General features: G+C 47.9%; 1 protein-coding gene across 1 annotated transcript in view; it reads right to left on the bottom strand.

The window, feature by feature from the left end:
• Positions 1–542: 542 nt before the first annotated feature.
• Positions 543–12,080, bottom strand: part of CMTR1 (cap methyltransferase 1) — a 43,115-nt gene continuing 31,577 nt past the window's right edge. Inside the window, exons 19-23 of the mRNA XM_056853280.1 lie at positions 11,875–11,943; positions 9,858–9,905; positions 8,603–8,715; positions 5,868–5,976; positions 543–699 (exon numbers count right to left, since the gene is read on the bottom strand). Of these exons, the coding sequence (XP_056709258.1) occupies positions 543–699; positions 5,868–5,976; positions 8,603–8,715; positions 9,858–9,905; positions 11,875–11,943 (496 nt within the window). The remainder of the gene's footprint in view (positions 700–5,867; positions 5,977–8,602; positions 8,716–9,857; positions 9,906–11,874; positions 11,944–12,080) is intronic.

Raw genomic sequence — 12,080 nt, 5'->3', positions numbered from 1 at the left:
AGAGACAATTTCCCAATGCATCACTTGCGCTAGAGGCTTGCCACACAGAAAGGCATCACAAGCCAAAGTGAAGCTGTCCAAAATATACTCTGCCCTCTGGCCACATCCCATTGAACAACTCCGGCTGCAGCCACAGAGTCCTCCAGTCTTACAGGCGCCACTGGAGAACAGTGCACGTCCTCGTTTGCTGTGTTAACCTGTTGCCGGGGGAGGGGGGCACAAGCCAGGCTATGTTCAAAGCATGGGTTGAAAAAGTCTCAGGAGGGGTATGGTGGGGATCAATCCAGAAGAACGTCCTCTGCTCCGGGAGTCTCATCTCTTGCGCTCCTTGAAACAAACGCTGCCAGGATCAAATACTTAGTATGTACAGTGCTGTTTTGCAGTCTGAAAACCTTGTCCAATTTATTTCACTCTGAGCGCCCTACCACCCCACTGCCCGTCCTTGACAGCAGCTTCTTCCCAATGGCTCACTGCATAGGGTTGGAAGAAATCCACTCTGATCCTCGGCTGAAGAGTCCAAGCCAGGCTCCACCCCTGCCCCCCTAGGACTTGATGAGGGACTGGTCAGAAGGAGAATGGAGTCTGATGAAGGACAAGACGGCCTCTTTGGACAGCTTCTCCGGATCTTCCCTTTTTTGAGAGTCATGCACTTTGACGCCTTCCCCCCATTCCCAGAAAAGGCGGTTGAAGTAGCAAATGCTGTGGACAGAGAAGACAGAAATCAGCACAGAAAGCCAACCCAGGTGATGAGGCAGGAAGCCTGGCAGATATTAAGATCTCTAGCTCAACTCCAGGCCACTTCAGTAAAAGGTTTCCTGGTAACAGGGCTGATGCTTGCTCAAGACCCTGGAAAGCAGCGTCAATCATACCAAGTTAGATGTTCTTGGCAGCTGTTGGCATCTACCTCTCACAGACTATCCAAACACACTTTTCAAAGACATCTCATAAAATACAGGAGGATTTTCAAGAAGCTTACAGTTCATTTTAAATAATTTATTGGGTTTTTTTTAAACTGAGCTGGATACCAAAAGCAAATCTAAAATATGTACACAAACACTGGGTATGACGTTATGCAAATTTAACATACTGTATATACTCGAGTATAAGCCGACCCAAATATAAGCCGAGGCACCTAATTTTACCCCAAAAAACTGGGAAAATTGAATGACTCGAGTATAAGCCGAGGGTGGGGAAAGGGGGGGAATTATATTCTGAACAACGGTGAAGGGGGGGGGGAATGGAGCAACAAAAAAAGGTTGAGGACCACTGCACTGGATGGTCTGTCTCTCTCTCTCACACACACACGCACGCATTACCTTCACACAGGTACCCGGCCAGCCCCCAGATGAAGTCGGTGGAGTAGTGGCAGAAGGTGGGCTTGGTGAGGGTGACCCACCTGAAGCCGTGGCCGGGCGTGCTCCCATGCAGCGCCGCCGCCTGCGGCGGCTTGGCGGACAACGGGGTGGGCAGCGAACAGCTCTTGCCGCCCCTGGTCGGCAGCAGGCTGGACACTGGGCTGGCGCCCGGCGCGGGACAGGGGGCTCCGTCTGCCATGCCACTTCTCCTCCTTCCTCCCCCTCAGAGGCGCCCTCCTTTCTCTGTGTGTGTGGCGGGGAGATGCTGGGGAGAAGCCGGGGAGACTTCTCCCTGGATCGTGCCCGGGTGTTGCTTGTGTGTGTGTATATGGGGGGGGGGGAGAAGCCATGGAGACTTCTCCCCGGATTGCGCCCGGCCGGCCCAGCAGCCAGGTGCTTGTGTGTGTGTATGGGAGGGAGATGCCGGGGAGAGGTCGTGGAGACTTCTCCCTGGATCGTGCCCGGGTGTTTGCGTGTGTGTGTGTATATGGGGGGGGGGGGGGAGAAGCCATGGAGACTTCTCCCCGGATTGCGCCCGGCCGCCCCAGCAGCCGGGTGCTTGCGTGTGTGTGTTTGGGGGGGGGGGGAGAAGCCGTGGAGACTTCTCCTCGGATCGTGCCCAGTTACGCGAGACTTCCGCCGCGTTCCCAAAAGAAACTTCCTTAGTTTCAGATTACCGTATATACTTGAGTATAAGCCGAGTGGGGCTTTTTCAGCCTAAAAATAGGGCTGAAAAGCTCGGCTTATACTCAAGTATATACGGTATTTCATCTCATTGTAACATTTATATATATTGCAACAAAGTCCCACCCCCACGCCCCCACCCCAAGCATGATCTCCTCCCTTTGCTGCCATCTTGGGCATTGAAAAGTGTACGGGGCGAATGACTGACATGGAGCAGCTAGTGTGTGTCCCCCCCCCCGCCCCCACAAGTTGCCCAGCAAAAATTGAGCCCAATGCAAAATCTATTTCATCTTCAAAGGCAGGAAACAGTGTGGAGAATTGGTGAAAAACCAATTTCTCTGGAAATCACTGCAGGTTGAGTATCCCTTATCTGGAAATCCGGTATTCAAAAATACTCCAAAACCTAAAACTTTTTGAGCGCCCACAAAGTGTAATGAAATGGCACACGTGCAGGCCAGTCGCACCAACAGCAGGTTCCCCGCGATGCCCCACGTGCAGAACATTATTTACAATCTTGTATAAAATTACCTTCAAGCTATGTGCATAAGGTGTATATAAAACATAGATTAATTTCATGTTTAGACTTGGGTCCCATTCCCAAGATATCTCTTTATGTATATGCAAATATTCCAAAATGCGGAAAGATCCGAAATACGGAACACTTCTGGTCCCAAGCATTTTGGATAAGGGACACTCAACCTGTACTGCCCTGCTGGAGGGACTTGTTGAAGAGCTGTCTACCCAACACATTGCTAGGGAAAGAGGGAAGAGGGTATGTCACAGAAAGAATCAGGGGAGGAGAAGGGCTAGAAGCCACACCTGTGGGCAGAGATTTGTGAAGGGACAGAAAACGTATCCCCCTACTGGAAGTCCGGCTTAATGCCTTGCTTTGTCTCTTCAGCAACATGTTTTCAGGTTTTTTGACACAGAGGGAAGCCAAAATACTTGGAATGTGAATTCTGAACTGGATTCTCAACAGAAATCCTACACCATGTTGTACAGTTAAGGCTCAACCTGGCTGAAAGTATCTGAGACCCATAAGGCTGCAGCTAACTGCTGGGCATTTTTTTTTAATATAAATTATGCAGTTTTCACAGTTGCCTCCAGGATAAATGTTCAGGCAACCCATACAAGCTTACCCTTCTGCTGCCTCCAGTGACTGGAAACTGCTGATAAGGTATGTCCTTGACACTACGGCTGTGTCTCTGCTGGGCTGATGTGGCTGGCATTATGGCAGACTTAGCCAGACAGAGAAAGGACATGCAGCCAAGCTCAGATGTGCAGAATGTATCCAGTGCTGGCCATGCAGCCTCCCCCATCAGAAGTCACTGTCTGCCCTTCGTGCAGTAAAGAAGTTTGCTACCTATACAAGAGTGCCTTAAGAGATGGCCAAACTTTGCAAGATCATCAATCATTTCTCCAGGATTCAAAAACCTACAGTGTTCCTAGTGCAACCACTCTGGTCAGGTTTGTAAAAGGAAGCTGTTTTAACAGAAACAGACACATTTGTGCCTCAAGTCAAAGCACTGAGCAGAAAGGGGAAATCAATGTCTATTGTGATCCCCCCCCCTTTCTCACACAAGTGGATTTTTTTTAGGCTTCCAAGAGGTAAGGGAAATGAAGTAACCTCGCCAGAGCCCATAAAAGGTCTTACAGGAGTCCTCTGAAAGGTCCAGCAAATAGAATGGACACAGCAGGAAATGCGAAGAGTTGAACTGTTGAAGCTTGACATTTTAGACAAAGGCATTTAAAAAAAAACTCGGAATGGTACTAAAGAAAAAAAGAACCCTTCTCGGCTTAACTTGTTTAGTCAGGAATCCATTCCTGAGCTCAGATTCTCCCTCTTGTTGAAGACTGCTGTCACAATGGAGTGGGGGTGGAAACAGAGGAGCTGATTGCCACAGACACGGCAGCCGTCGAGTCCAACAATTGCTGGCATTTAATATTCACAGCCTACTTAGCTGCACTGTTCCAAACAGAGCGATATTAGCATTGTGACAAGAAAATGTATCAACGTCTAATTACAGTCACATTAGCGCTCACAAATGATAATGCAATGCATCAATTATCAAAGTCACATATAAGCCTCTTGCCTTCCCGTTGTTCTTAGAGCCGTTCTTAAAGTTTTCTGCCAAAATGCTGTTGCAAGAAATACGCGGGGGGATGGGGATGGGCAGGGGAGTGAATGCTGGAGTTTGTAAAGAAAAGCAGCAAGTTGTCTCTTGCTGCCCACACAGCCAGCTGGCAAACGAAAGTTCAAAGGGCTCCCCTAGTTTCTCACTCCCCATCGTACCAAGAGAAAAGGCGAATTAGAAGCAAATCCACTAACGCTCTCAGGTCTCCGGCACACTCAGAGATAAGGAGGAGGCTCGCTTGCCTGATAGGTTAAAGAATGTTCCCGTGAATGGGACAGATGAAAAAGCTGCCAGTCTCCCCACTGCCAGTCAGAAAAGGTGGAAAATTCTTCCCCTTGAACTCTGCGGGAAAAGTCTTATACGTTCTTTAAAACTACAGAAAGACAGAGCAGTGTGGTGGGTATTGGCAGGGAAGAGAATTCAAAAGACATGGAGCAATAAGGGGGGGGGAGATGGATGCATAGGAGAGAAGAGGGCACACGGAAAGTTTAGTGTCAAAGTTGAAACAGGTCCCCTTCTAGTGAACACCCCTACACATCCAGGGAAAGCCCAGCTCATGGGGGAAACCCCACCCCTCACTTCTCTCCACAGAGAACCTTTGGGAGGAAAGGAAGGGTGTTCTCTCGTGCTGTGTTCTGAAGGAAAGGAGAGAAATCACCCCCTGCTTTCCTTCACCAGATGCAGGAGCAACAGAAGAGCTGTTTTTCTCCCTTCCTCCTGAGCTTCTGCAGAAGACAGCAGTGATGACAGGCTGCTTGTGCTTTCTGCAAAGATTTAGCGCTAGGACAACGTCTCTTCCCATCTTCGTGGTCTCTGCATGGGCCGCATGACTTGGGTAAGAGCGGAAGTGGTAACAACCACACCAAGCCAAGATCCCTGTGGATCCCGTGTTAAAAACAAAATCTAGGAAAGGGTAGGAAGACAGAACGAGGGGTCAGAGGGAACTAGAGACTAAAAGCACAATCCTAAACAGAGGTATACTCTTCAGTTATGATAATGGACTCTGAAGGATGTACTGCTGCTTGGGATTGCACTGGAAGATACTTCAAATATGAGCTTTATATGCAAAAAAAGAAATATCAAGTGAACTGAAAAACAAGGGAACATGGTTGAAGCTGCAAACAAAGCACATTCAACAGGTGGAAGAACTCATGGACTAAGGGCAGAAGGTAGAAAGACTAATGAAATACGAGAATTACTACAGTCAATGCAAGGCAGGTTTAAGGAATAAGAGTTAATTCTATTGTACTTGTCACAGAATCCAGAACCTGCACGTTACTTCTTCTGATCACTCAGGACATACTGTTTTGGATTAAACTGGTGATGTTATACTGTGCTCCTCACTTTTTTGGTGCTGGTACAAGGAATGCTTTGCAAACTGTGCAAAAAAAAAAAAAAACCTGCCACATGCACCCAGAGTTTATCTTCTTTTATCCCTCCCTTTCCCATAGGCCTTAACACTGCGCGCTGCCCTTTTCTTAGATTTCTAACCAGTTTCTTCCAGCACCACTAAACTAATCACAGGTCCTTACAGTAGGCATGCATTTCTATCCTGCAATGTTTAACTAGCTCTGAACCTATTTAACTGGAATCGATGGAACTGTACTTTAATGAAGGGGGCAGAGAACTACCAGCACCCCTTGCAAACTTCAGAGTCCATATGAACAGGAAGTAGCTGCTGGATGGTACTCACTGAAATGGAGAGACAGATTCAGGAGGAAGTTCATACGTTGACTTCAGCGTTAACTTGTTGTAGAAGAATTTCCTGTTACAGTTTTTGCTGATTGCCATGGTCCAGGGATCTTGGGGAAAAGCCAGAGATCATATCAAGGAACAGACATAAGAAAAACTGTGTTTAAATCCATGCTCTGGAATTCTAAATCAACCTCTCTTGTCAGGTTATTCCTTATCACTTCTTTCAAAGAATCCTACCCAAGGGCTAAGCAGGCATCACGTATGCCCACGGAGGAATACGCATGCAGGTAGTGAAAGATGTTGGCTGGATCTTTGCTTCCTTTTCTTAACATGCAAGTGAGGTGGATGTCTCAGGCTGGACTCCCTTAATTAAGAAAGGACTCAGAGAACTTTAGAGGTAAAACTTTAATAAACGCAACAAGGGATCCAAGGAAACAGACAGCATTCAAGGAAATGGCGGATATGGACAAAGACAAAACATACAACAGAACTTCTGTGCAGAAGGGAGGGAGATATGTCAATGAACTTTAGCACAGTGCCAGTCTCTCCCTCAACCTACTACTAAATTACAGACCCCTTTATAGGCTAAAGAGAATACAGAGAAGTGGTAAACACATTCCATTGTCATGAACTTTTGGAATCCCCCTAAGTCATAATTAATAGTGTCTAGAAACTAGGATGTCAAGCTGACCCTCTTTGGCAGAGACTTGCTCTAGTCCAGGGGTGGGGAACTTCAGGGCAGGGGGCCGTTTAAGGCCCGCGAAATCATTTGGTTTGGCCCTTTGTGGGTCCTGGCAGATCTCAAGCTCAGAAGGATCTAAGACTGGCGATCCGCCCCCTCCCACAGATAGGAATAGCCTCTATTCAAGGCGGATGTTTGTTTTGCCAAGAAAAGGAAACTTCTTTCCCCCTTGCAGAAGAGTTGTTATCTATGGAGCTGCTAGGACCGCCCAAGAAACTGTGTTAACCCTTTGCCACCCGAGCCATGGAGAAACGTATTTCTTCTGTACTACAAGAGGGCTGGGGGCAGAAGTGGCGACAATGGAGGGGTTAAAGGGGGCAGGGCCAGAATGTGTGGGGGGGGCGACTTCTTAGCCAGTGTGTCCTCATTTTATCCCTGCAGGCGAAGGTAGCAGGAGCCGGCTGTAGACTCCAGCCCCGCCCATGCAGAGCAGGAGCAACTCCAGCATGCAGCTGGATGGCTACGCCCAGCTGGTACAACAGACCATCCTGTGCCACCAGGTAGGCAAGTGCGCCACTGGTTGGATGCCTGCCTGCTTGGGGCTTGGTTGGTTAATTTTTAAGTTGATAATTTTGTATGGCCCGCGAATGATGTTATAAATATCCAAATTGGCGGAAAAAAGGTTCCCCACCCCTGCCTCTAGTCCCTTTTGCCAAGTTCTTTTGTTTCTCAGAAATGTACTCATATTTGTTCCTTAATAGGATAGAGGTTATTAATATGGTTTAGAATATGTTAGAGAGGTCTTATGAATCTTCTTGCAAAGCATTATGGTTATGGATATGTCTTAGCCTTACTTAGGCCTTTTTGTCAGGTTTCCCTTCACAAGGACGGGCAGTTTTGCCCACGTCATGTGGCTTTTTATCTATGTGGGTCTCCCAAACCCTGGCAATCTCCCAAACCCTCTGAGCACCAAACCTTTTTGGTGGGGGGGGGAGAGGCAAGAAACATCCAACTCCCCCACGGCCTCCCATAGGATCCATCCTGTTACATCCAAGTACAAAATCCACGTGTATTTTGCTGAATCAATCTGCGAGCAGGAGCCGTAAAGTGATTAGCCTCCTGTTCCTTAATCTTCCCTGCCAAGCCCATGCTGACCGTGCACTGTGTCCTTTTAACAAATATTCTTTCATAATGGAAGAATTTCTAAACAACGGTACACATCTTCTTCTACGGTAGTTCAGGACAGTTCCCAATGGCATCACTTTCTCTCAAGAACCCATCATTGGGCTGGCTTAAGAGATAAATAACATAAATATGGCTTGGAGGAGTATACGGGGACAGCATTTGATCCTCAAGAATCAAAAGATGCCAGACGAAATTCACACAAAGCAAAAGAAGTTTTGTTCTTCAGTGCAGCAGAACGCTGAACCTCTGTCCCGGAATGTGGTAATGGATTAAAACAATGACTAGAAAAACTCATGGCATGCTAATAGCAATGGCTATTAGCTAAAAATGAGCATAGAAAGTCAACCTAATGTGCCAGATGGCAGACACGGGACACTGAATGAAACTGGTAATTGGCCTGCCCGATGTTCTTATTCAACTATTGTGTGTCTCCTACCCATTTCAATAGAGCTAGAATGGCATTAGGAAGGAAAGGAACACACATTCACAATGCACTAAATAAATACTTCTAATGGCTCTGGGGAAAAGAAAAGCAGAGGGGTGACAGGGAGAGTCATACACCCACCACTGCAGTAGGTTGCAGCAAGTCTCCAGCAAGTGCCTGGCACTGTTGTTTCACAACAAGGAGGGAGGAACTAGCAATTTCTCCTCAGCCACCCCTGCCCCATATTTCTCCTACACAGCCAGCTCCAGGCTACCCCAATCAGGATGGCCAGGTACAGACAGCGCAACAAAGGTAAGAGAGCCCAAAGGAAAAATAATGCTCATTTTAGTTTTGTTTTGAATGAGACAAAGAAGAGTCTCCGATCCAAGCAGAACACACGCGCCCCCAACCATGGGCTTGACGTTCACAGAGAAGGACCTACCGCTGACAGTCCGAACAATGTACAATCCCGTGGGTACAAAGTGCCTGTCGTCTCGGCCGGTGTACGACAGCCGTGGTATTCCCCCTGAGCTCTTGATGATTTTCATCTCTAACCTGAGCACCCAGAAAAGGGAGAAGAGGAGGTGTTCACATGCAACACAACATTTATTTAAGCAGAGGCTGGACAAACCCTTGTCAGGGATGCTCTAGGCTGATCCTCCATTAAGCAGGGGGTCGGACTAGATGGCCTGTGTGGCCCCTTCCAACTCTATGATTCTATGACAATAAGTACAAATCTTAAATCGTCAGTGGGTGTTGGGAAATCCAATACAGCTTAGCAGCTGAAGCATGAAATTTGAAAACTATAGGCTAACTCAGCCTCTAGGTTCAAGTCCTTGTTCAGACAAATGGCTGTCATGTGAAGCCAATTTAGAATAAGCCAGACCACTTGTCTATCAAGGTAGATATCGTCTACTCTGACTAGCGGCCATTCTCCAGGGGCTCCAGCAGAGGGCACCAACAACTTGATCCTTTTAACTGGAGATACCAGGGACTGAACCCAGAATCTTCTGCGTGATGCTGTACTGCTGAGCCACTGCTATTCCCCCATTGCAAATTCAACTTAAGTTCCCCATCAAAAACAACCACCACCATCTAGCTCAAAGGAGGAGTTGCAAAGATGGGTAAAAGTAGGCCTTTGAATGGACTTTGTACACCAAAAAAAGTGCTACAGAAACAATTTATTTCAGTGAGACAGAATAGGCACAGCAGCCCAGTGGACCCGGTGTTTTCCCACAGAGTTAAGGGGAAAAAGCCAGAACTCCTATGCGAGGCCAAGGAAGCAGACAGATTTAAAGAAGGGGATATTATGACGGCTGACCCTTTCCCCACAATCTATTGATTCCGTTATGCAAAAAAAAAACATTGTACTAATCTTTTTTTTTTTTAAGCCAAGCCTTTTCTCAGTGTGGAGCCAGTCGTGCAATACTCTGCCATGTCACCGAGAGGGAAAGGAGATGGAACTCTGCAGGCCTGGCAAGGACGACACTGGAGGCTGCAGACTTGGCGGTCGTAAGCCGACAAATTTCCTAACGCTAGCCATTAGGCATATTTTGGGCAGGCCGCCATCTCTCCCTCCCCGTCAATCCAGAATTTGACAGGATACACTTTGAAGAGCCTTTTCAAACACTAACGGGACCCCTCCTTTTTCATTCCACGGAATGAACCCTAGAAGTGCAGGTTTTCGGAGGACTCACCTTAGGAAAATCTTTTCCATGTCCTCTAACCGGTACACTTCTTTCACTCTGTGAGAAAACGAAACCAGAAAGCTGAATTATATGCAGGCCCAAACTCACCTGGAGGATTCTAAATCAAAGGTTCTCAAAGGGTAGATAAAACTATGAAAGGATGTTGTCGACTCTGCTTTTAAAGACCTGTTATACTACCCAGGGCTTTATGTCCCAATCGTGCATAGGAGACCAAAAAATCCCAGCCCTCGAGAATATCAAAAGCTTGAAAAAATAACCACGAAAACTGATTTTAAAAAAATGCAACACTGATTGTGTTTACAAATATAATGATTCCTATGTCCACTGCTTCCATGATCTGAAAAGTACAGGTTAGCAATGCCACTGTAGAGCCCTTGGATCATTTCAACTGCCTGATTTGAAAACTCTGGTGAATAAGAATACCATATTTTTCGCTCCATAAGACGCACTTTTTTCCTCCTCAAAAGTGAGGGGAAATGTCTGTGCGTCTTATGGAGCGAATGTGTGTGAATCCGCCCCCCGGGGAGAAGGGCAAAGCTGCGAGAGGCCCTGGGAGCCACGGCCGACCCCCGGCCGCGGCAGCCCAGCGCAGAGCCGCCCAGCACAACGGGAGCCCGGTGCGGAGCCCACGCGCCCCAGGAGCCGGCTTTAAAGCCGCCAGCCAGCTGGGGGGCAGAAGGCCCCTCCAAGCCGCCCAGCGCAGCCTCGGGACCAGGAAGCACTGGGGGGAGGTTAAACTCCTCCGTGCTGCCATTCCAGACAGCGCAGAGCACTTTCAAGACCGCCCCGCCCGGCTTCTAGGTACTCCCTGGAAGCCCGCCGGGGGGGGGGGTCTTTAAACTCCTCCGCACTGCCATCCCAGGCAGCGCAGAGCACTTTGAAGACCCCCCCCCGTGCGCCTGCCTTTCCCCGCCTTTAAAGTCTGCCCCGCCCGGTTTCCTTGGAGTCCCAGGAAACTGGACGGGGCGGTCTTAAAACTACTTCGTGCTGTCTGGGCAGGCAGCGAGGAGCAGTTTAAACCCCCACTGCGCTTCCTGGTCCCGAGGCTCAGCTGTTAGGTGGGGACCTGCCCAACAGCTGAGCCTCAGGACAGGGAAGCGCGGGGGGAGGGGGGAGGTTAAACTGCTCTGCGCTGCCTAGGCAGGCAGCACGGAGGAGTTTAAAGACCCCCCGCCAAGCTTCCAGGGAGTCCCTAGAAGCCGGGCGAGGGGGGTCTTGAAAGTGCTCTGTGCTGCCTGGGATGGCAGCGCAGAGGAGTTTAAAGACACCACCCCCCGGGCTTCCAGGGGCAGTACACCATTTGATTTAGAATATATTTTTTCTTGTTTTCCTTCTCTAAAAACTAGGTGCGTCTTATGGTCAGGTGAGTCTTATGGAGCGAAAAATACGGTAGGTGTTGCCCTGCCGTGAATCGCTGCTGAATCACCATTTTTTTAAAAAAGCCCAAGTGATGTGTGGCTTTTTGCAAGCAAAGTTGGGTTTTTAAAATGTGCTACTGACCAGGAAGTTTATTCAAATTAAATTCAATATTCCCAAAGAGGAAACAAATAAGATGAAAACTGCTCTCTATTACATGGTATTATATGGGATGCTTCCAGGGTGACTCTTAATGCTAAAAAAAACTTTTTTCCTGCCCTGGCCGCCCTCCTGCAATCACTGAGCCCACAGGAACAGAGGGAGAGATCCCCACAGGCAGCACATGCTGGATTTTTCTATCCAGGTCATTTTGAACCTAATGTCTTCACCAATGGATTGATCAGGAAAAGTATTTCTCAGGAAAAATAGCCCTACCTGCCCACAGGTCACTCTTTGGGGATAATAATAATAATATTTATTGGTATGGTCAATCAGGCCAGTAAAAACTATACAACAATAAAATAATACAAGAGGTCACTCTTGTATTTTTAACATACAGAGTAATGGGCTAGTTGGTTATAGCCCCACTGCCCACTATTTACGTGTCACAATCCAAAACAGCAGCAAAAATCCAGGAAGCCTCGCTCACCTGATGGGGTTCAAATTGGGCCGGCTAGGTTTAGAGACCGCTTTTACAAACTTCTCCGATAACTGAATTCTAGAACCAAAGGAAAAGAGTTGGGCTGTTTAGGTACCACTTTAGCAGGCAAGTAGACACAGCTCACAAAAGGAGAGAGAGACGAACGCCAAGGAGATATAATAGCTGTATCTGAAAAAGTGAGCTGTGGCTCATGA

The sequence above is a fragment of the Euleptes europaea genome, chromosome 7 (genome assembly GCF_029931775.1).
Source record: "Euleptes europaea isolate rEulEur1 chromosome 7, rEulEur1.hap1, whole genome shotgun sequence".
NCBI classification, from domain to species: Eukaryota; Metazoa; Chordata; class Lepidosauria; order Squamata; family Sphaerodactylidae; genus Euleptes; species Euleptes europaea.
This window is presented reverse-complemented; position numbering and strand designations above follow the sequence as displayed.